Source organism: Mesocricetus auratus, unplaced genomic scaffold (genome assembly GCF_017639785.1).
Source record: "Mesocricetus auratus isolate SY011 unplaced genomic scaffold, BCM_Maur_2.0 Super-Scaffold_100004, whole genome shotgun sequence".
NCBI classification, from domain to species: domain Eukaryota; kingdom Metazoa; phylum Chordata; class Mammalia; order Rodentia; family Cricetidae; genus Mesocricetus; species Mesocricetus auratus.
In genome coordinates this window covers 96887492-96912604 of record NW_024429189.1, presented here as the reverse complement: position 1 = coordinate 96912604, position 25113 = coordinate 96887492, and the positions used below count along the sequence as shown (strand labels likewise).

Sequence of the window (25113 nt, the reverse complement as noted above, 5' to 3'; positions counted from 1 at the left end):
CACCTTGCAAAATTCAAGTTCTGTACCCACTGTGTTAAAGGGAAATGCCATTCACTCTCACGTGTTTGAAGACTTGGCCTCTGTAGATCAGCTGACCTCAGACTCACAGAAATCCACCTGCCTCTGACTCCCAAGTGCTGACATTAGATGTGTGCGCCACCACTGCCCAGCCCCACAATTTTAAAGTTATTTTTATGTGTATGGGTGTTTTGTCTATGCTCCACATACTGCCTGTAGAAGCCAGAAGGGATTTCTGGAGTCACATCCTCTGGGGGTGGGGGTAATCTCTTCAGCCACTCTTTCTTGCTGACAGGTATGTTGCTCAGAGTGGCCTTTAATCCCTGATTCTCCTGCTTCCACCTCCCAAGTGCTGAGATTACAGGCTTTACCATCCCAGGTGGCCTTGTATGATTCCTTTTATATGAAATGTTTGGTGTGGGCGAATCAGTAGATACAGAAAACAAATTACTGTGTAGTGGTGGACACAATTGGTAGGAGTCTTAGAACAAAATGAATAAGGTTTTGTGTTTGTTTTAGTGACTATATTTTTTTTCTTTCCTGGTTCTAAAACTGAATGTGCTGATAGTGATATATACCTCTACAACTATATTGGAAACTACTGAACTGTATTATTGAAATGAATGAATTATAAAGTTGTGAATTTTATCTTGAAGCTGTTACAAAAAGTCTACACTGGCAAATATATAGTGCATAAAATATAAAGCTGGGCGGTGGTGGTGCACGCCTTTAATCCCAGCACTCGGGAGGCAGAGGCAGGCGGATCTCTGTGAGTTCGAGGCCGGGCTGGACCGATAACCTCCAAAACAATACAGAGAAACCCTGTCTCGTAAAAACCAAAAACCAATATATATATATATATATATATATATATATATATATATATATATATATATAGTTTGTATGACAAGAGCATAGAGGAGATGCTGAGGGAGTTGAACTGTGGAGGATCGGAGTTCCTGCACACCATGAAAGTTAGACAGACCCTGGTATACTGTTGAATGACATTGCAATTGCCATGGTAACCACTGAGACAACTTATAGGAAATAGTGAAGGGAGAGATGGGGATTTAAATGATACAGAAGAAAAACATTTTTAACTTCTTTATTGAATGTTTGGAGGTTTCACATCATGCACCCCAATTCTGTTCTCTCCCTGGACTTCCACTCTCATCCCTGTTGCATCCTCTTACCACAAAAAACAAAAACAAAAAACCCAAAAAACAAAAAAACAAAGTAAGCAAGCAAACAAAATCAAGAACAATAAAAAAAGGAAAAAAGAAAAATCCCATTAAACCAAAACAGAACCTAAAAACCACACCCGAAACAGCAAAATCTCTGCTTCTCCTTGTCTCCTGCCTCTCCGCCACCTCTTCATCCGTCTTGATGGCACTGGAGGCGCCAGTGTGTCATACAGTATACCCCTTTGTCCCATCAGCTTGACTGGCAACTGTCCATTTCAATAAGTCATCGGTCTGGTTCAAGACCTCTGGTTTTTGGTACACCATTCTTACTGGATCTTCACCGGAGCTCTTCTGGGGTATCCTGTGTCCTGGAGGTCCTACGGGTATCGTTCCGCAGGACCAGTCCCTTCACAAGCTCTCAAGGACCTAGATGTGACTGACGCTAGGGCGGGTCAGCCCAAGGCCCAATTGTGGGTCTGGGTGTTAGCCAGTTAGGTCAGTTAGGCATGGAACCACCGCCTCAGGTGTGGTGGAGTCAGCTCCCCATCATGCACGCCCTCAGGCTTGGTTCCTCTTCACCTGCAGCGAAGGGTGGAGGCCCTCTCTCCCAAGTGCAGGGCCCAGCTCTCTTGCTATCGTGGGCAGCGAGAGTAAGACCAGCTTCCCAGGGCAGTGGAGGGTGGACTGCCTCAGTACAGCCCTCTTATTTCATCGCGCCTGATTCCTAGGGCCTCCTGAGGTGCCACTGGTCACAGACATCAACACAGACCCCAGCTGCGGCCCAGACGTGGCTCTAGACAGCAGCTTAGACCCAGACAACATCCTGGCTCTGGGTAGAGGGAATAACCAATCAGGTGAGAATGGTTCCGGCAGCCGTGTGGTTACTGGCAGGACACCAAGGCCTCAGGTTGCGGGCCCCAAGCCTGGGCCTCTATGTGACCATTAGTGGCAGTGTAGAACCTGTACTTCAGGTCAAACCCCCAGCTCAGGAGGATCCTGGACCCCAGCATGCTCCTTAGCAGCATCTGGGTCTGGATGTCACCCCTGCCCCCAACGGCAGTATGGCCCTGAGACACTAACTCGGCCTTGACCTTGGGTGTCTGTATGGCCTTCGATGGTAGCAAGAGCATCGGACATTAGCACAGACCCTGACTGCAGTTGGGCCACGGACCCTGACATGGGCCACAGCAGCAGCTCGGGCCCAGATGTCTCCATATCATTGAGTAGCAGCACAGGCCACTCAGATATGGATGCATCTGGTCCTCGGTCACCAACCCAGACACAGGTTGCTGGTTAAGAAAAAATATTTTAACACACGAGGAGTCAGAGAAAATCAACAGCAAAGTGGTATGTGCAAATCACACATCAGTTTAAATGAGTGGATCTCATCCTCTAATTACATAATAAAAATTAACACATTGTGTTGCTGGAGAGATGGTCCAGTAGTTAAAAGCAATGGCTGCTCTTCCAAAGGTCCTGGGTTCAGTTCCAAACACCCACATGGCAGCTCACAACAGTCTGTAAGTTCAAGAGATTCCAGTGTCCTCTTCTGGCCTTAGTGGCCACACACACGTGGTGCACAGACATACATGCGGGCAAAAATACCCTTACACATAAGCAATTTTAAGAAACACATTGTGGGAGTGATTTTTCTGAGAAATGCTGTTTAAAGTTTGCCTTTACAAATCAAATGTTCATCAACCTGTAGCCAAGTTAATGCTGTGCTTTGAGACCATTTAGAGCCCTGCACTCCTTCTGTTGACATACTGCATACTCTGTCTGTTTAGAATCAACTGACCTTTTAGAACAACAATACAATCAATCTTATTATACTTTGGACTTCCAATGTAATTAACTGCTACAAGCTCCACTAAATACATAGCTTTGATTTTACTATATTCCCTGTTTCTTTGTGATCCATTCTTGCCCCTGACTCAGAAAAATGCATGCTTGCTTAAGATGTGGTGACTAGACCTAAGACCATTTTCTGGAAGCCACGAAGCGCTGAGAGCAACTCCTCCCACAAATGTTGGAAGCAACAAGTAGACACAGATTGATAACATCTGATTGTGGCTCTCTGAGTCAATAGGTTTGGAAAGACAATCCCTCCCTTTATGAGACACCTGTAAAAGTTCCCTGTTCTTTCTGTGTGTTTATCTGATGTATTATTGTCAAGAAATAAATATTAATGCATTTTTCTGCTTGAGGGAGAAATACTCTTTTCTGCTTGGTATAGAGATTTCATATGCACTGCGTTCAAAATAAATCCTATTGGAAATCAACAGAGAACATGACGAGGGTGATCTAAACCTGTGTTATACATCTCAAGCTTGATACCTACTACAATAAACCATAGGCTCAAAAAAAAAAGTCCATAGACTCCAAATTTATAGATTTCAAGTTTAATTTGAAACTACTACCTCCTAAAGTCTTCATACAGGAAGGCTTGGGGAAGCACAATCAATACACTGACCTGGCTCCTCAGGAGGTTGTGAAGGTACAGATGTTTTAAATATCATATCTTTTTGTAAAAGATTTATTTATTACATATACAGTGTTCTGCCTAAATACCAGAAGAGGGCACCAGATTGAATTATAGATGGTTGTAAGCCACCATGTGGTTGCTGGGAATTGAACTCAGGACCTCTAGAAGAGCAGTCAGTGCTCTTAACCTCTGAGCCATCTCTCCAGCCCCCAATATCATATCTTTATAAGAAATTCAAGTATATGGAATAGGTTGCTAATTCTGATTGATCCAGAAGGGGCCACTTTGCAAACAGTGTCCCTGTGGTTGGGAAAATGGGAAGTTTTGGTCATTCTTGTTAGCCTGTTGAGCTCATTGATTTTTTGTTTGTTTTTTGTTTTTTTGAGACAGGGTTTCTCTGTAGCTTTGGAGTCTGTCCTGGAACTCCCTCTGTAGATCAGGATGGCCTCAAACTCACAGAGATCCTCCTGCCTCTGCCTCCCAAGTGCTGGGATTAATTGATTTTAATTTTGTTTGTTTATCCTCTTCATTTTAACGTTGAAACTATTATTATTATTAATTGTATTACTTTTTATTATTACTTTGCCATAACTGTATTTTTCAGTTCTAGTGTTTTAATTAGCTTTCTCATATCTCCGCTCTCACTATCTTTCTTTGCTAAGGCTGTTTTCATTTTGCTTTGAGAATATTCATAACCATTTGTCAATCACTGTAAAATAATCTGTTAATTATATTGATTTTGTGTTGTATCTAAGGTCATTTTTAAAAAGATTTATTTATTATTTATTATGTATACAGTGTTCTGTCTGTAGCCCAGAAGAGGGCACCAGATCTCATTACAGATGGTTGTGAGCCACCTTGTGGTTGCTGGGATTTGAACTCAGAATCCCTGGAAGAGCAGTCAGAGCTCTTAACTACTGAGCTATCTCTCCAGCTCCTCCAAGGTCTTTTTTGATTTGAAATTTTTTTATTTGTTTTGAGACAGGGTTTTACTATGTCTGCTTGGCCTGAAACTTGATATATGGACCAGGTTGGCCTCAAACTCACAGTGATACACCAGCCTGTCTCCTAAGTGTTGGGATTAAAGACCTGTGCCACCATACCTGACAACTTCATATTATAACTAGCTTTTTACTGGTATCTATCATTGTGGGTGGGGGCAGGGGTACTTTGTCAGATGGAGGTAGAAAATCCAGTTTCTCCACATGATCAAGGTTGGTTCCTAAAGAGTTGTTTTTACTGATAGGCAAGGGTAGGGAGTCTGGATCTAACTGTGATCTCTGTGACACCATGGTGTCAGGGAAGAGGTAACTTTGGGTTATGGTCCTGATCTCTTACTAGGTTTCTGGAGACACCAGCCCAAAGGGAGGCAGAGCAGCACTTTGTGGTTGCTGAGTAAGGGTGGAAATGCTGGTTTCTTATGTGATCTTCCTTGAGAAATCAGGAGATAGCGGGAGTGGGAGAACGCTTCACTGGATGAACATCACAGGTCTTTACTTAGTCTTACCTGAAACTGCTCCCTGCAATCTCAGGATGGTGAAAAATGGTGCTTTCTACCCGGCCTTTGCTGGTGTAGCTGGAAACATGACAGTTTTGTCTGTGGGTTACAGGAATACCGTCTAATTCCTCTGTCTAGGGTGTGTCTCAGAGCCTTTCCTTCCCCGTTAGCTCCCCTGCCCGGGGCTTCTTTTTCAGCACTTACCCTGTCTTTGTCCCCTGGGTTCCCCTTCAGCTCCTTTCTGTCATCATCTCTATTCATCAGTGGTACCGAGAGCTGCCTAAGAGAAACTGCTAATTAAGACCACAGTCCCAGCAGTATAGAGGAAGAAATAGAGCAGGTTCCATTGTTTTGTTTTTGTTATGTTTTGTTGTTTTTGAGTATCCAAGGACCAGGAGAACAAGACTTGACGCCAAGAGACTCCAGTGAGACTAGGGGGACAATAGGATCACCATCCCTCATCCTACCCTGGGGATTGGCAGGGGGTCACCTGACCTAGAAGGCAACGGAGGAAGGAAAGGGAACCCAACCTTCGGTAGTGTGATGGGGGACAAGCTTTTGATCAGTTTTTAGCGATGTCTGTAGCAACCAGAGATATGGTTCAACAGAAGTAATGTAGACACTGCTGGGTGGTTTTGCCAATTTGACACAAACCAAGACATATTTGGGAAGAGGGAAACTTAACTGAGAAAATGTCCTTAGAAGATTTCCAGTGGGGCATTTTCTTCAGTGTGGGAGGGTCTGGCTCACTGTGGGCAACGCCACCTCTGGGCTAACGGTCCTGATGCTGTAAGAAAGCAGGCTGAATAAGACATGGGGACCAAGCCAGTAAGCCCCCTGTATCAACTCTACATTAGTTTCTGCCTCCGGGCTCCTGCCCTGCTTAAGTTCCTGCTGCAACTTCCCTCAGGTGTTGTGGAATATTCCTTTACACTTTGTGAAGATATATCACTGTGATTGGTTTAGTAAAAAGCTGAACAGCTAATATCAGTCAGGATTTCCAGGCACAGAGGATTCTGGGAAGAAGAAAGGTAGAGTCATCAGCCAGATGGAGAGGAAGCAGCATGGGCAATACAGAGTATTGCCATGAGACAAAAAGTAGGCTGATAAAAATGGGTTAATTTAAGTTGTAAGAGCTAGTTAGTAACAAGCTTAAGCTATCGGCCGAGCTTTCATAATTAAAAGTTTCTGTGCTGCTGTAGTTTTTCTTGTCCCACCAGGTCCTGCCACGTCAGCCCCAAATGAACACACTATATTAATTATGGATGCTATATTATTAAATTGTTGGCCGATATCAGGGATTCTTATTGGCTAGCTCTGTCTTAATTATTAACGCATAACTACTAATCTATGTACTATATGGCCTTATCTTACCAGAGAACACCTGGCACATCCTATCCTCTCTGTCCCTTCATGGCGACTCCTGCCTAGCTTCCCAGAATTCTCTACTCTCCTAGCCCCGCCTATCTTCCCGCCTCTACTGGCTATTTCCAAGCAGCATTTTTCATTCATCACCCAATAAGTGTAACATATATACAAAAGGACATCTCCTGCCATTTGTGTGGTATTAGGAGCTGGCTGGCAGGACAGAAAACTCTGCCCACACTCGGTGATGGAATATGACCTGGGAATTGTATACTGAAGCAAACCCTTTCTTCTCCAAGTTTGTATTTGATGACGGAAATAGAAACCATAACTAAAGCAATATTATCGTCCTTCCGACAACTGACAATTGTTGGTTGAGTCAAGTGCTTACTTGCTATCTGTGTCCACTTCTGTGGCAGCACCCTGCCAGCCTCCTCTGGCATTATGGGAGGATGCATACTCTTTGCCTTTCAATGGCCTAGGACACATCCTATAAGCTTCACTTGTAGAAGCAGAGTCTTCACTACTCAAGACATGGGGTGGCATAGAGAAAGGCCTAACTTCCCCTTTTCCTGGAGACACTAGGCAACGGGCACAGTGTCTCCCCCAGATCCTCTTTGCCAACTGTTCAGCTAGAGCTTCCAGCTAGCCCCTGAACAAACTGGAAAGCCCGGTCTGCCTACACTCTCCAACCCCTCCAGCACTGAAAAACCTCTGAGCAAAGGAATGACACCCGAGTGTCCACCCAGGGAACTAGTTTTTGACCACAACTGGGCTCAGTCCCAGCTCCTGGCTGGCACATCATCACCCCTCGACTAAGGTCTGTAAACCTCCCTGCCTTAGCTTGGGGGAGCGACTTCTCTGGCTTTGTTCTCTGAGATCAGTGAACCCACCAGGGAGATGCTTTATTCTCAATAGGCCTGTTGCTTTTCTTGTAATTCAGCTTGATCCGGCAAACTGCATCAGTGGGGAAACTTATTATTTGGGAAAACACATTTCACCAACCACTATACTCACACTTTAAGCGCATTGATGGGCTCTTTGGTTTTCAGGTAAGACCAACATTGCCTCACTCCACAGGGCTCAGAGAGATGTCTGACGGCCTTTGGTAAACACTTCTGAACTGGCCTGATTCTGCAGGACTCCATGCTGGGGAAACAGTGGGAGACCTACTGACAGGCCTGATGAGTCTGGGCATTTTCGGCAGCTACTCCACCACAGTTCAGCAGGAACCAGTTTGCTTTGGCAAGGTGAACCTCTAGGCCCAGCTTTTTATGAAGGGCTCCAGCAGTGGCCAGAGAAACCAGTTTTTACCACAGAAACCAATGCTGGTCAGATTTGAACAAATACCAGTCCAAAAATGACTGGGTCCTCCCTATCCACCTGAGAGTGAAGTCGGTTGTGGGTAAGGACATTTGTGCATGGCAGGGAGCAGGCTCACAATAGCTAACAGGGCTCCATACAGCCTGAGGTTGCCGCCGCCCCTGGCACTGGAACAGCTTTCACTATCAGACTGGCAGAAAGGAGAGAAAAGCTTTGGAGAACTAAGATGCTAAAATGCCGAGCCCTGAGTCTGGAGAGATGGGGCAGTGTTAAGAGTGAATACTGTGCCGGGCGGTGGTGGCGCACGCCTTTAATCCCAGCACTCTGGAGGCAGAGGCAGATGGATCTCTGTGAGTTTGAGGCCAGCCTGGTCTACAAGAGCTAGTTCCAGGACAGTCACCAAAGCCACAGAGAAACTCTGTCTGGAAAAAACAAAAAACAAAACAAAACAGAGTGAATACTGCTGTTTCAGAGGGCCGGAGTTCAGTTTCCAGTACCCACGTTGCAGGATCATTCAACACTTCTAAGCTCCTCAGATACACACACACACACACACACACACACACACACACACACACACACACACACTTTTACACATGAGCATAGGGTTAAAAGTAAGATGAATATTTAATACTAAATCTCAATGGACAGCAAACCTGCTATTTAATGGCATTTTCCCTTCGCCCTTTAAATGCTTGGCTCCTTTGCCTTCAATGAACAAAGTAATCAAAAGAAGTCTAAAACCATCTTGTTCTGTTACTCCCTGCTGGGAAGCCCTGGCTTCCTCTTTGTAGTCAAGATGTCTATTCCGTTTTGTCTCCAGCTGGAACTTTGTACTCAAAACCCTCCTATTCATCCTCACCCAAGCAGTTCCTGTAGCTGCGAACCCAGAACCCCTCCTCCCAATCCCTTTCCCGGGTGCTGACGCCCTGTTAGAGTAAGGTGAGGCGCTTGGACACAGGCGCTTGCTTCTAGGAAGGTCATCCACTGGGGCTCTCCTGGATCCCCCAACAGAGCGGACCCAGAGCTGTGGCGCCTAGCTGGATTGGAATCACACACTTAGAATAGGACCTAAAAGATGAGTTATAGGGAGGTCAAATGACCACAAGTAATTTGTTCTCATATTTTCTCCTCCCTGGATCCCAGGAGGTACCAGAAGCTAGAATGGAAAGAAAAAGTCAATATGGTATGTAGATTTCTGCATTTTCCTTCCCAGAAGTCATAGAAATAAATATTTTTTATGTGCCGAGAGGTAGGAAGGACACAAGTAGGAGAGGGAGAGGAAGAGGGAGAGGGTCACATATTAGCAATTAATACACCCGGGCAGAGGACATGTAGCAGTCCACCATTAAACATGTCATTCCATGGTTAATACAATGGTTTAAAATTAGACGTATAACTAATGTGATTCAGCATGTTAACCAAATAATGCAGAAAATCACTTGATTATCTTAGGATATGCAGAAAAGTGTTTTGAAATAATTGGAATTCAGTCACAATTTTTAATTAAAAAATTAGATTTGATGATAACTATAAACCAAACATGGCACTTCGGGGTGAAACGCTAAAGTCTGCCATCCAGGTTCAAGAATAAAGATGTTCACTATCCCTAACTTTTATTCACCATAAAACTGAAGATTGTAAGCAGTACAATTAGACATCAAATTAAAATAAAAACATCAAGTGACATTTGTAGATGAAATAGTCATATACTTAAAAAGATACATACTTAAGATGATCTATTGGTAAAATATTACAGATGGAAGTGTGCTGCTGGACATAAAGGTATTATTTTTAAAAATCAGTTGTACTTCTAAGTGACATTCACTTAAGTATAACAAATACTTAGATAATAAAATGTACAATTATATAAATACTTAAAGTAAAAGATGTGCAAGAGGAGAAGTCTTTAAAATATTTTTAAAATTTTTTATTTTTTGAGATTATAAAGAATTACATAATTTCCCCTTCCCTTTCCTCCCTCTAAACCCTTCCATATAACCTTCCTTTCTCTCCTTCAAATCCATGGCTTCTTTTTCATTAGTTGTTTTTATGTACATATATGTATAGATATATTCCTAGATATATAGACACAACCCCCTCAGTCTATATGTTTCTTGTGTGTATGTCATTTGTCCTTATACTCATAGGTAAGTGTAGTCCTTACCCCTCATCAAGGAAACGTCTCTTTGCTGCAGAGATCATTACAGAAAACTGCACCAATAAAAATACAGAGTTGTGGATCACATGCTAATACAACTCTTGCACCTAGTTACATTTCAGAAAAAGGGACAGAAAGACTGTAAGGGCCAGAGGATCCGCAGTTTGCTGTGAGATTGTGTGTCCTGGAAATGTCACACCCTCACTGGTAAATTTTAAAAGAGTGAAATCAATGGAGAGCTACAAAAACAATATTCTTAGGTCAAAGTAGTGCATTAATTAAAAAATTAAATGTAACCTTAGTGAAAATCCAGCAGGTTTTTTTTTTTTTTGGCTTTTACAAGACAGGGTTTCTCTGTATTGTTTTGGAGGCTGTCAGTCCAGCCCGGCCTCGAACTCACAGAGATCTGCCTGCCTCTGCCTCCCGAGTGCTGGGGTTAAAGACGTGCGCCACCACCGCCCGGCAAAATCCAGCAGTTTTTTAAAAATAGTAATAAACAAAAATTTAAATTTAACATGGTCCTGGGTATGGCAACACACAACCGTAATCCTAGAACTTGGGAAACTGAGGCAAAAGTATCAGAAGCTCAGAACCAGACATTAAAACCTCCCAGATAGGAAACTATGTTGGATACCTTGCTGCATTTGTTGACTGGTTTTATGCCAACTTAATACAAGCTATACCCACTTGGAAAGAGGGAACCTCAATAAAGAAAATGCCACCATCAGACTGGCCTGTGAGGAAGCCTGGAAATTTTCTTGACTGATGTGCGCAGCACCATCCATGGGTAGTGGTCCTGTGTGCTTATAAGAAAGCAGGCTGAGCAAGCAGGGAACAGGCCAGTAAGCAGCACTCCTCTATAGTTTCTGCATCCGGTCCTGCCTTCAAGTTTCTGCCTTGAGTTTCTACCCTGACTTCCCTGGACGATACAGTATAAGCTGGAAGATGAAATAAACCCTTTCCTCCCCAAGTTGCTTTTCGTTATGGTGTTTATCATAGCAATAGAAATTCGAAGACGTTGTAGTACATAGAAAAACTTGCTATATACCTAAAGTTGTTAAGGTACTGTGGTATTGTATGACAGACAAAATGGTCAATAGATCAGAATAGAGAATAGACCGATGTTTAGACAATTGATTTGTGATTGATCTCCACTGCAGTGAGATGGGGGAAGGACAGAAAGCTTAACAAATAGAGCTGGGCAACAACTATTCATTTAAAAACAGGTACATTTGATCCTTTGGTCACCATAACACAGAAATCGAATCTAGCTGGTGTGGCGGTGGACCCCTTTAATCCCAGTACTCAGAGGCAGGAAGAGTTTGAGGCCAGTCTGGGGGCACATATTGAGATCCTTAAAAAAATGACAAACCAAAAAAACAACTAAACAAACAAAAAACAAACACATTTAATAATGCCACTGAAGAGAAGGAGAGCATGGAAGAGCTGAGTGGTAAAGACTCTAGGGTCCACCTTTGTGGTCCATGCCACACATTCATCAGGCTCTCATACTGATGGTCTTCTTATAAACAGCAGACTTCTAGGCTCGTTCCGTTCCATCATCCACTGGTTGTGGCTATCACCACTGAGGTGACAGCAGAAAGCAGAAGCTTGTAGGTAAAAATGGAAAGGCGGGCGTGGACTAGAGGATGGTGGTTACTCCAGGCAAAGGAGCAAGACCAAAGAATCACAAACCCTGAAAAGTCTCTTTTCTAGGGGAGAAAGATGTTGTAGACTGTGACTGTTTCCTATGTGGAAAAAAATCATCTTTTAGAACCTAGATCTCGGTCTATGTGAACCACGTCCAATGTGTTTACTACTTGTGTCTTACACACACACACACAGAGAGAGAGAGAGAGAGAAAGAGAGAGAGAGAGAGAGAGAGAGAGAGAGAGAGAATAATAAAGCTTTTGTTTTAAATTAAAAATTGTTCATGTTAGTGGGTAACAGAACTCGGAGTTCACTCTGGCAGAACGATACTTATCTTTCTTCAGGGGAATGAGACAATGAGACAATTGTTTCTGGTTTCTCATTTTGATGTATAATTTACTTGGAACTGGTGTGGGGGGGAGAGAGTGAGAGGTAATGTAAACTATGGTGCTTAAGTGATGGGACCACTGAGGAAAGACAGATATCATATCTCATTTTATATTGATCACGGCACCTGACCCAGTTGGGGGACAGAATGTAACCACCATCCAGTTACCAGTTGCCTCCAGTAGATTGGAGTCTGCAGAGGCTGGCCCTTGGAAGGCTCGGCTCAGTAAGAAAGGTTTGTAGTTGAATGGAACAGGTTTGGGTAGATAAGCTTTGCTTTTCTATGTGGGCTTCTGTCCGGGACAGCAGGGGAGGCCAAGCACTGGGTGTGGGGTGACACCAATCATGCATCCCAAGTGAGAGGAATCCTAGATTCTATCCAAGAACACTAGAAAACAAGTGGAGATCTCCAGGGACAAGACCAACCCACCTGCTGTGGCAAGGATGCTTCCCCAGAAGGCTGCAGGGTATTAGTAGAGACGAGGGGGCTGGGGTGGGGTGGTAAAGACAGGGTTTCCTAATGTCTGAGATCCAGACGGGGCATTGGAATCACTGGATAGTGGATTTAAAGAAAAGAAAAAAAAAGGCTTTCAAGAGACAACCTGACTTTACCTAGAAAGTATGTCTCAGGGTCTGGAGGTCTACTGGCAGCAATCTGGGTGGGTGAATAGGCCAAGAGAATTTTTTACTATGCTCCTTTTAAACTCTTAGGTAAAGCCAAAAGGGGTCTGGGTCTGGGGAAGAGGCAAGAGGGGTTGAAGTGTGATCAAAGGGGTGTCCTGAGACCCCTAAGCCGAGGTAAGTCCTCTAGCCTCTGAAACAGGATTTCACGTCTGCGCTCCTACACATCTAGGTTAGTAGTTTTTGTTTTTAGAGAGGGTTTCTTTGTGTAACAGCTCTGACTGTCTTTGAACTCATTCTGTAAACCAGGCTGGTCTCAAACTCACAGAGATCCACCTGCCTCTGCCTCCCAAGTGCTGGGATCAAAGGTGTGCGCCACCACTGTCTGGCTCTTGGTTACTATTTAATGTAGTATTTAACATGCTCTGTTCTAGGTCCTGGCAATGTCTCAAAACCCTCATTGGCCTTACCCAGATGGTCAGGATACTAAGTTCTAAGTTCCTGATCATGTCCTCAGACAACACTGTCAGGACCGAGCCCATCTAGAAGACTCAAAGCAGGGGCTTATATCTCAGCTGACCACTGGAGATGCTTTTAAAGCTTGAGACACAAAGTGTCCCTAGGATTGCTTCAGAGCCACTGAGAAAAGCAGACCAAGGAAGCAGGCCAGAGAGGCCATATGGCCACCTGCATCTGGTTTATTGTTCCATTTTGTCCAAACCCAGCAGAGTGTGAGGCTACCAAGGGGCAGCCGGGCTGTTCTTTGGGGCCAACTAGAGTTGGGTGTGTGGTGATAGGGGGACAAAATTCATGAAACATCCATTGGGGTGAGAGTCAAAATTCAGGAGGCCCTTCTGTGCATCTTCCATGCCTAAATTCCCTCACAGGGAGGCCTGCTGGGATCTGCATGAATGTGCTACTTTCAAAGGAAGTGAGGGCAGCCATTGGGGTCCAGTGGCATGTGGGCAGCTCCATGGGAGCCTGAATGGGCCTCCTGAGACTGCTAGACACCACCTTGTTCATGAGGTGGGCTGCTAGGCCAGGCAAGATTGGTCAGATGCAAACAGGACCCCGTCCAGATCACCTCTCCCTGAGATGTTCCCTTTCCCATGGTTCCTAATTCTTGCTCATCTTACCAACATCTCTGGTCTTCACAAATTCACCTCTTACAGAGGAACCAATCCAGTGGGTAAGGTCCGACATCCCAATACCTCCCTATGATGCTCTCTTGCCAAGAGCATCCTCACAGTGCTGGGCTTCTAATGTGTCCCAAGAAAGGGAGGTAAGTATGAGGGTCTGTGGCTATGCGGGGGCCTTGAGCACAGAGGTGAAGGCCTCTCCCTGTGTATCCCAGGGATTGAGGTCTACCCAAAGTCTTGACCTTCTATCTGTTTGTGCTGCCATCCCAGCCATGAACATGAATCCAGAAGGCCCATCGGTCAGCCTCATTGGGGCAGCACCTGCAGACCTGGTGGGAACAGAAGGAGACGAAAGTCTTGGAGGAAGGATGACTGCAAGGGATAGGAAGCCATCTCTTTCCATGCACCTTAGTCAGTTATTTGGACGGGGTGCACAAGGAAGACTTGGATCCAACTCCCCAACCCTGCCAAACCCATTCCAGGGCCAAATGAGAGAGGAAGACCAAGGTGGACACCTACCATAATTAAGAGTATGCCAGGCCCTGGAGCCCCCGGGCTGCAGAGTGGAACTTGTCAGTGTCTTCAAAAGGCTGGTCTGTGGTCACCAAGGAGAGAGGGAAATAAGCCTTCTGTGGCCTGGTGATCTTACCTGCCTGTTCTTCTCTGGGCTGAAGATAGAAGGCAGGATATATAACACTTCCTAGAGGCTGTCAATGTATCTGGCACTGTTTGGGGCCAGCATTACAGATGGAAAGGTGAGGGATACCCCTCTGCTGTCTCAGGATTCACAGCCTACACCCTTGATTTCCTTACTTCCCTGGCCTCTGGGATTCTCTTCTGGGCTGACCTCTTCCTCCTCTTCTCCCCACCCCATGTGTGTTACTGTGTGTCTTTGGTGTATGCATGCGTGTGCAGGCAGACTTGCCTGTGCATGTGTGCAGTGAAGGCCATAGGTTGGCTCTGGGTGTCTTCCCCCACTTCATTTTAGAGACAGGCTCATTCACTGAAACTGGAACTTGCCATTGTTTCCCAGGTAGACTCACTGGCCGGTGAGCCTTGGGTTTCTGCCTGTCTGACCCAGGGCTGGGGTTACAGGTGTGTTCCACCACACCCAGCTTTTATGTGGAAGTTAGGCATCCAAACGCAGTTGCTCATGCTCGCACAGCAAATACTTTGCTCAGGTCATCTCCTAAGCTCAGACCCACCTTCCCCGGTGGCCTGTGCCAAGCTGAGGAAGCAGGTGGATGAGGGCCAGGACAACAGTGAAGAGGCAGCTTCCAGGAGCAGTGACACAGATGCACAGAGGCAACCTGCCTGCCACCCACAGGTAGGAAATACATCATTTCACTAGCTCCCACCCCACCGACCCCTTCCTTGAACTGGCAGAACTCATGAGTCCTGTCTTCCCCCATCTCTCCCATTTTAAGCTGCACATACATGTTAAGACAAATTGCCCAGAAGTTGGAAAGAAGATCAAGAAAAGGGGTGCTGTGTCTTTTGAGGGGTAGAAATTGGGAACAGGGTCCTGCTGTGTAACCCAGGCTGGTTTTGAACTGGAGATCTTTCTCAGCCTCCTAAGTTCTGGGATTCCCTACTCCACCTTCCTGACATTACAGGCAGCCCGCCAGGCCCACCCAGCATCTGTTTGTGTCTGGAGATCAAAACTCTGGTCCTCATGTTTAGGAGTTTTAGCCTCTGATCCATCCCTCCAGTCATCATGTGTCCTTTTTCGGTTGCCGTTGTTTGTGTGTTTGTTTTTCCAGGACAGGGTTTCTTTGTGTAGCCTTGGCTATCCTGGAACTTGAACTGTAGACCTTTTCCAATTGTGATTTCAATCTTCTTGGCCAAGTGGCCAGTTGAGTGGGTCTAGACAAAGGCTAGGACACATCTAGCTTTAAGGTTCAAGAAGGTGGAGTCTAGGTGGACCTTCCTGGACCCCTACAGAACCTCTTACTGGACACCCTCCAAAAACAATTGGTCAACTGCCTGGGACACTGGTGATGACTGGATGGAGTAGACCTCCCTTCAGGTCACTATGAGGCAGCCTTGATTGCTCACCTGGAAGCCCCTCTCTGTGGGCTCTGGGGCAGGCTTGGGATGGGGAGCTGGGTGGGCGCAGCACAGGGGCGAAGGCGCTCCTCTGTTTGACAGCGGAGATCATGTTGACAGGCGAGAAGGAGAAGACGCTGGTGGTGGGGGCAGCGGCCGGTAGGGACATGGAGGAGGCAGCCGCCAGCGGGGGGCTAGAGGGCATGACTCCGGGGCGGGGCGAGGAAGGGGCAGGTGCAGCAGGGAAGGCAGTGGGAGACACAACAGGGAGACAGCACCAGAGTGAGCAGCAGGATTGGGGTGTCACATGGGCTGTTGACCAGGCTGCAGACCTCCCTGGGGGCTATGAGGGTCCTGAGAAGACCAGTTCAAGATAATGGGTAAAATGGGAGCTTCTGGGTCCTGGACCAGTCCTTGCCCTTTTAGGAGTCTGGATACCATTTTCAGGGTTGGTGATGACAGGATCAAACCCAGAAAAAACAAACAATCAGTGGGAAGTGCTCTCAAAGGTGGGCGATAAGAAAGAGATGAAAAGATTGGAATTCCTGCCGAATACCACCGGAATTCTGAAATGCTAAGAAATGTTTGTGGCCTGTGCTGCCAAGGCTACAGTCAAGGCTCAAGGGTCACAGCCAAGGTGGAGTAAGTAGATAGGCATGAAGTTCCGGTGTATATGCAGCCTCCTGAGTCTACCAAGGATGACAGCTCACACAAGCACCCTAACTTCCTCTAATGAGCATCCCTATGCAACGTGCCCTGAACTTTGTTCTACTCCCCAACCCTGGGCACTGTTTCTTTCCACTTTAATTCAAGGCCCTGTCATCGCCAGATCTAAACCCTAGGAGCCTCTTGAATCTTCTAGGGCTCCAGTTTAGGGCATCTCAGTCCCACCTCTCTGTGTCCTCACCTGAACCCATTTCCCTGATCTCTCTTCTAAAGACCAGAAGGCAGGGTTTTTAATCTCTGACCAGCAAGCAATGAAAAGCAGGTACAGACTTCCTGGGAATAATCTGTGGCCTAGGAAGGCAGCTTTGATATCACAACACCCACTCACTGACTTTTGGTACAAAAATGACTGCAATGGCTGCCCTATTCTCAATGTCCTTAGCTTGTGGTCACCATCGCCTTGAAGGAAATACTCAGTGCGCTGGTAAAGCACTGGCCACGATGGAATGCTTAGAATCAATGATGAAAATATACATGTGGATGTGACAGACTTTAATGATTCCCCATGGGAGGCCTCACCCTCTCTGAGGAGTGGGCGGAGTGTGGGGTGGGGAGATGATTCGGGGAGTCAAGGACTACAGGAGGGAGAGGGAACTGATATTGGTATGTAAAATAAGATTGTCTTAAAAATAAAGAAAACTGTTAAAGCAAAAAATATGTGGTATCTGCCAAGGCCCAGAGAACTAACAGCCACACTCTGCAGAGTTATGGAGTTCTAGACTTGCTAATAAGTAATACCAAAGACCAAGTAGAGACACAGAAAGCCCTAGACCCTCTGGCTTGGACAATTCCGATGACATTTTAGGGCTACCTTAGCAAACTCAATGAGAATGACACCTATGTAATTGTGTCACAAAGCACCCTGCACTGGGGGAAATGGATGTGGACCTGGGTAAGCATGTTCTGAGATGGGAACAGGCCTGGGTAGAGTCCCAAGTGTCCCTGCTGATGGTGACTCTGGTTGACTAGGGTGCACTGGGGCGGCAGTCTTCCACCCTGACAGTACTGCTGTATGTCTGGGAAAGGGTGAGGGACTCAAACACAAGGGAAACCTAGAAAAAGGCTTGGGCTCACTGTCTTAGAATAGGGGGATGTGGAGCAGTGGAACCCGGCTAAGTGCCAGGAGAGACTGGCTTTGGGAGGGACACAAGAAGGCCACAGCCTGTGTGGACTCTGGCCTGGAGAGCCGCTGGGTTCCAAAGTCAAAGCCAGGCCAGATTTGCAGCCATTAAGAACAGCAGCCCTGGTAGGAAAGTCAGGCCAGTAGCCAGACAGTTATTTTAGGTAATGAAAAACCGAGAGGAATGAGGAGGCAGAAGTGGGGGAACAGAGGGGAAAGCCATGAGTTCCTTCTTCGGCAGATGTCACTATTTCTCAGACTCAGCAGTGCCCAGGCCCTGAGGGACAACCTCCCTTGTGACTGGTAGAGAGGTTTCTGCTGGTGAGAAAGGGTGGACAGAGTCCCCTAAGCCCAGTGTTTTCTCACCATGTGGACTGAAAGTGCCTGCTAAGTCGTTGGTATTGCAAGAGGCTGCGAAAAGGGCAGCGTAAAAGGATAAAGCGTAAAAATCCACTTCCATCCATCTGTCAGGGAGCTGCCTTAACCCAACATGCCAAGCACCCACAGTTGGGGCTGGGCCTACAAAATCATTCATACATTCTTTCTGAATTTTGCCTGACATTCTAGTGGCATATTCAGATAAGAGAGCTAACTGAGGCAGGGAGGTGTATTGATCCTGTTTTACTGAAAAAAAAAACTTAAGTTATTAGGCTCAACTTGTTGACTGACTAGCAGCTCCTGGCTAAGACACTCAATTATGAATCCTGTTCTGGTCACAGGGAATTCTCTTGCTTGTCTCAACCATCTGGGAGAACCTGAGAGGCTACCCAAGGTACTCAGAGGGACAGGACAGGAAGAAAAGTGTCTTGCAGGGGAGAGGGTGAGGAAGCTCCTCCAGGGCCCCGCCGCGCCCCTAGGGGCCGCCACTCGCCACTCGGTCCCACCGGTTCCTCCCCTGCCCCAGGAAGTGCTGCGGAAACCCAGAGCTACACATCCCGGGGGCTGCCGGGCGCTGGAAGCCCGAGTCTCTAGAGTTTCCTTAGGCTTCCAGCAGGGGCCGCCAGCCTCCTCCTGTAGTCCCGGCGAAGGACCAAAAGGTTGCTGTCCACCCCGTTTCAGCACAGGTCCCCCTAATTAAGGGCGGCCTCACAATCATGGGAGGGCTAGAAGCTATGTGTACAACGGGGGTCAGTAAAGAGGGCTTAAGGTGCAAGAAGTCTGGCCCCAGGATCCCGGGGCTCCCCGAGGAGTGAGGCTGAGCCCCAAAATCTGGGAGTGGCAGTGTGAAAGCGGGACTGAGGGCTCTCCACGGCTAGACCAAGGTCCACCCACATAAGGCAGGAAATGCAAGCTCGCACTCCAGAATGGGTTGCAGGCAGGGCTGAGTCCATTCTGCATTCGCAGACTACTTTCCCACCCCCCTTCCTGTGGGCTGGGGACACTCACTGGCGAAAGGTGAGGTTGCGGTGGAGCCATTGAGAAAGCTAGGGGACCCGGGCACACCGAGGCCAGTCACACCGGGAGCACCGTAGCTGCCGAGGCCAGCTCCAAGGCCACTGCCATAGCTGCTCTGCTGAGAGCCAGGGCTGGGCGCAAACCGGGGCGACGCGCTGCCGCAGCTGCGGGCATAGCCTGCGGGAGAGTGGCGGTTAGCCCAGCTGGAGGCGCTGGGCTCTTCTAGTGCACAGCAACTGGGGGCTGGAGCGGCGACACGCACCCGGCTCCGGTGTGGCGTCCCCGACGGCGATGGCCAGAGGGCTGCTGAAGGCGTTGATGCCCACGACGGTGGGGTGTGGGTGGCTGGGGGCTAGGGGTCCGAGGGGTGCAGGTGCGCGCGGGGCGCTGTACAGAGCCTCGGCCACATCCGCCGCACGCTTCAGGAGGAGCTCCTGCGAAGACAAGAACGGGGCACGGCCGGGGCAGCGGCAGGCGCGGGGACAGAGTCCCGGCCCCTTGTGTCAGGAGGCGGGCGGAGGCACCATACCTGGTTACTGCTGGGCACTCCGTACAGGGCCTCCGCCAAGTCAGCCGCCCGTTTCAGCAGCACTTCCTAGGGCAGGGAGGAGACAGAAGGACAGAGGGGCAGCCCCTGGGGGCGCAGCGGAGCCCGGGAGGGACTTCCTCATCCCCTCGCCCATTCAACATCCTCATTCCCGGCCCATCCTCTGAGTACCTTGGGCAGCCTTTCTGGGTCCCCCGGGTGTCTGGGAATGACTTTTTGTAGCCTCTGGAAGCCGTAGTCAATGGTAGGTTCATTCAAGGCTGGGGAGAACGGCAATATTTGGAGGACACCTCTCCCAGAGTAGAACTCACCTCCACCAAGCCCAGCCCCATGTCGTCCAGATAAGCAGTCGCTCAAACATCAGTGAATACCAGGGGCATCTTCTCAGTTCCGTCATTTATTTATGTCTCTCTCTCTCTCTCTCTCTCTCTCTCTCTCTCTCTCTCTCTCTCTCTCTCTCTCTCTCTCTCTCTCTCTCTCTCTCTCTCTCTCTCTCTCTCTCTTTTCCATATTCATAGAACTAGGACTCAGGATTTTTTTGCATTTGGTCATATCAATTTGCCATAAAAAAAAACACCACTCAGCAACCTTTATTTATCACGGATCAGTCCGTTTCTGGGTAACATGTGGCTATCAAGGTTTGCATGCACCTCAGGAAAGGGACGGGCTGTCAGGAAGATGCAGTGCTCAGCCCCTGACTCTTTCCTCCCCTTCCCCTTGAACTTCTTACTCTATCTTGGTCTCAAAGCTCTACTTTCTTCAATTTCAATGCTAGACTTAGTTCATTTCCTTTCCTTTTCCCAAATCATAAAGTACTCACTTTCTGGGCTTGGTTCTTGCCAGACTTCTACTGCCAATGTCTACCTCCCTATTCCCCTGTAGTTACAACTTAGCCTGGTTCAGTACATGCTTCCAGGTGTGGGGTTTCCTCTGTCAAATCCTCTATCCTGTAACTCCACCCACCCCACCCCCCATCCATCCATCCTGTGTCTGCAGTTCAGCCTGCGCAAGTTATGATGGAGCTACCTGAGGGTATCCTGAGCCCCCATGCCTCAGTGAGTATGGAGAGAAGCCAATGGCTTGAGTAGGAGCCAGATACAAGCAATGATGGCAGTGAAGGCAGTGAATGAGGGTTTCCACCAGTGGTCAAACTGAACCCAGTTTTCACTGCTTCCTCTGAGCCTTGTGCTAACTGTTTACCAAGGCATTGTACCAGGGTGTGTATGAGTCTCTGGGATCACACACACACACACACACACACACACACACACACACACACCCCTGTATGTGAATGTAGAGTACAGCCTGGAAGACCCAGGACACCCATGGAAGATTTGAAGAGTAGTGAGCCCATTTGGAACATGCTTGAGATGAAAAAGCAACAAACAAACAAACAAAAAGAAAAAGAAAACCATCGAGAAGGTCCTGAACTCCAGAGTACATGGCTAGGAGGGAGAGCATCCCTTGGTGAGAAATAGTTTCCAAGGATCCAGAAACTCAGGGAGAGAAACAGGTCACTAGCAAAAAGGACTGAGAGATCACCTAGTAGGTGTAGGTAAGGGTGTGTGTTGGTCACTTAGGTGTGGGTGTCGGTGAAGGTGTGTGGGGAATGAGGAGCAGCTGCGTAGGGCACGTGGCCACCTGGAGATTTTGTCAACCCCTGCAAGTCCTTGAGTTCAGAGGCTATCTCTGTGGATCTTAGTCTACTCCAGCTGCCTTGTTCCTTACCTGTGTAGACAAAGCGGCCGGGGGCTCCTTTACAAAACTGCTTGGACTTGTAGGAGAGGGTCACTTCTACTACCCCAGGAATGTGTCTTGGTGGCGTCTGCACCCGGATAGCGTGGGGAGTGATGAGCTGTGAGAGCAGAGGGGAGGCCTGCAGGTCTAGTCCTGTGCAGAGGGCCTAGCCCTGAGACTCAGAGGGAGACTGGCAGGGGGCTGGCCCACCTCACTCCACAGGAGCACGTTGCCAAACACGACCTGCAACCCGTCGAAGAAGTTGTCTCCGATGATAATGACGGTGGCGCCTCCCGTGGTCCAGCCCTCCCCGGGGCTGATGGCCTTGATGCAGGGGGTAGCAGCTGGGAGGTAGGAGAGGACCCAGGTCAGGGGACTGTACCAAGGTGGACTCTGAGGTTGGCCAGGGCTGGACTGGGAGTCCTGACCTTCAGAAGGGTCCAGGCGTCGGGCCCTGCGGCCGTGTTTGGAGTTGTTGTGCACAAACATGTTGTCAGACACGGCTAGCACGTGTCCATCCACACTCACTGTTGTGGACACCACCACCTGTGTGGGCAGATGAGACCAGTCTGGCTGCGGCCCTTGGGACTCCTGCGTGGGCACTGCTAGGAAGAACTAGCACCTTCAAGTGGGTGGCTGGAAGCTGGAATTCAGAGTGTGCTGGGTGGGGTTGAATCCAGCTGAACCAGGCAATACCCTAGATGAACTAGCCGCTCAGGAGCTACAGAAATCAAAAGCCCTGGAAAAGTTGCAGCTCTTCAGACGAGAGTGCCCTCTGTTTTTGCACCCACGGGAACACTATTCAGCATCAGTCAAGTTTGGAGACAGGGATGCCTTCCTAAAGTTGGGGCACAACATCAGGTAGAGAACCCATCAACAGGAGCCCCCACTTTATTCTGGGCAGGAAGTTGATGCTGCCTTCTCCCTACCCCCTGCTTTGGGAGGGGCATGCAGGTTGGGGATGTGCTAAGGGCAGCTGTTCTCAGCTTCACACTATGCAAATTACCTGGGTCGTTAATCATGTAAAAATGTCACAATTAGCATCTTCTTAAGTGGGACTCTAATGAAGCCTCCCTTGGCAGCCAGCATAAGTTGAGATGGAGCTACCCCACCCCCAGTAGGCACCAGCCCCTGAGCCACGGGGCTAGGCAGAGATCTGCTCCAGCAGGGTCACAGTTTTCCCTTCACTTATCAGTAAAGGGCAGATTTGCATGGGGTGAGAGGGCTTTTCCCAAACCTACCTGGAAGCGGCGCATGTCTCGGGGATTCCCTGCATTCTTCAAGCAGTTCTGGTTGCATTTGAGAAAGAATTTGAGGAAGAACCTGAAACAGTGAGGTTAGGAGGCTCAAGGGTCTGGGGGTTCTGTAAATAGATGAAGATCATGGCTCCCAGCCTTGCCTCCTCCCGGCACCGTGATGCCTGCCCCTTGTTTGCTTACACACAGGTGCACACTCCATATTCCTATCTCACGCTGTGTACACACAGGGTGCCTGGGATAGACCAAATAGATCTATCACAAGGACTACCTTATCACACAGATGCGCACAGGGCTTATTTGTCTATAATGTGTATATTTATCCACCTGCACAGCGTATGTCGATCACAGAGTGTGCCAATCATAAATTCTACAGTACATGTGCGTACCTATTACCCACAAACTACACTCATCACAGTGTGTACCTATCACACATACAATGTATATTCCACACGTAGCATATACTTACATATGCCCAATACGGAAAGTAAATTTTCACCATGTATATCTGTCACAGTCTGTGACACATATATCTGTCATATAGCACATCTCTCCCCAAATGATAACCACCACCTATACAAACCTATATAAACTGTGTCAGTTATAGATGATGCATATGCCTTATTATTACTCACAAGCTACAGCCATAGCACAAGCATATATTTTACATAGGACCTATACTCATCAAACAGGAGGCCAGGAGGTGGTGGTACACACCTTTAATCCCAGCACTTGGGAGGCAGAGGCAGGCAAATCTCTGTGAATTTGAAGCCAGCCTGATCTACATAATGAGTTTAGGCCAATCAAAACTACATAGAGAGATCCTGCCTCAAAACAAACAATCAAAAAGCAAACCAAGTCACAAAAAAAAAAGGAAAAGAAAAACCACAGTTCTTGAGTAGTACAGTGCACATGTAAGTCTATGCCCATCATGTGTGTTATGTGCACACCCTACAGGGTATATGCATAGCAAGAATATAGAAAATAATGTACTTATTTGTGTTGTATATGACTTTAAAAAACTGTCACTGAAAATAGCATCCCCCTCAGCAGATCCCTCTTCCACAGATTTCCTATTCATTATACACAGAAATCTGATAACACAGAACACATACTTACCACACACTCATACCATGCAGATATGCAGATTAGCTTCTTTGTTGGTTTTTGTTTGTTTTTTGAGGCAGGGTTTCTCTGTATAGTCCTGGCTATCTTGGAACTCTTGTACACAGGCTGGCCTTGAGCTTACAGAGATCCACCTGCCTTTGCCCTCCCAAATGCCAAATGCTGGGATTAAAGGTGTGTGCCACCACCACCTGGCATTTTTTAAATGTATAACTGTTAAACAACAGACAACAAGAACAAACCACAGTATATGTCATGAAGAGGCCAATCCTCCAGTCTTCCAAATAGTTGCCGGGAAGCCCTGACACCATACCAAGGTAACCGCGGACAATACCTTAATCACTGTAAATGCAAATCCTATAATGTGCACCTCAGCCCCATGAGACTCTGTGAGCATCTTTGGGCATTCTCTACATGTATAGGGCAGGGCTAAGTCCATGGAGGGTCTTGGCATGTAGCATGACTTCCTGGGCATCTGATGGGCTCTTCTAGTTAATGTTCCTAATTTACTTCCACTTATTTGGGAGGCTTTTTTTTTTTTTTTTTTTTTTTTTTGGTTTTACGAGACAGGGTTTCTCTGTATTGTTTTGGAGGCTGTCGATCCAGCCCGGCCTCGAACTCACAGAGATCCGCCTGCCTTTGCCTCCTGAGTGCTGGGATTAAAGGCGTGCGCCACCACCGCCCAGCTTTGGGAGGCATTTTTACCAGGTTGTTTCTTATAATAAGTAGCAGATAAGAGTCTAACATTAGGGTGATACTCTGAAAGAGTACATATTGTAGCTACCTGTATGCTATTTATACACGTTTCTTAGTTGTTAAGATATTTTATGGTATAGATACCCTAGAACTCATACAAACATAGACCTCATACATGTCCCACCCTCAAATGGGTAGTGTATTAGCTCCCTAGGCAGAGTACAGGCTAGTTCATTAATTCTCAGTACCCAGCACGCTCTACCAGGGGACAGAAGGAGGGAAACATCTCAGATTGGGACAAAATCCTATGCTGAGGGGATTAATGCTAACTCCTAAATACCATGAATGATATGACCAGCATGGTGATGACCCAAAAGGTACTTCCCTCGTACCCCACTTGCCCACTGTACCCAACTCCCAATCCTGTAGAGTTGGGAGGAAGGGTTCCTGGGATATGGACGGGATGTGAATGGGATGTGGATGAGTTGTGGGTACCATGAACAAGTGCTACTCTGCACACTCTGTCAGTGGTTTTCAGAAGGCATCCAGACCAGCAACATTGCATGGAAACTTGGTAGGAATGCAGAAACTCAGGCTCTGCCCTAGATCTGCTGAATCTAAACAGTTCTGC

General features: G+C 47.4%; 1 protein-coding gene across 4 annotated transcripts in view; it reads right to left on the bottom strand.

Moving 5' to 3' along the window:
* Nucleotides 1-13372: 13372 nt before the first annotated feature.
* The window catches only part of Ebf4 (EBF family member 4), a 70043-nt gene continuing 58302 nt past the window's right edge, over nucleotides 13373-25113 (bottom strand). For 2 of the 4 annotated variants that reach the window (XM_040746288.1, XM_021226335.2), the window contains 10 exons: nucleotides 22647-22728; nucleotides 21616-21951; nucleotides 21397-21523; nucleotides 19840-19928; nucleotides 19651-19716; nucleotides 19384-19555; nucleotides 19113-19298; nucleotides 15890-16087; nucleotides 14351-14426; nucleotides 13373-14160 (listed from right to left, as the gene is read on the bottom strand). In XM_040746288.1, the coding sequence (XP_040602222.1) occupies nucleotides 14356-14426; nucleotides 15890-16087; nucleotides 19113-19298; nucleotides 19384-19555; nucleotides 19651-19716; nucleotides 19840-19928; nucleotides 21397-21523; nucleotides 21616-21951; nucleotides 22647-22728 (1327 nt within the window). In that variant the 3' untranslated portion in view covers nucleotides 13373-14160; nucleotides 14351-14355. The remainder of the gene's footprint in view (nucleotides 14161-14350; nucleotides 14427-15889; nucleotides 16088-19112; nucleotides 19299-19383; nucleotides 19556-19650; nucleotides 19717-19839; nucleotides 19929-21396; nucleotides 21524-21615; nucleotides 21952-22646; nucleotides 22729-25113) is intronic. The other 2 variants (XM_040746289.1, XR_005877412.1) reach the window with 2 other exon arrangements.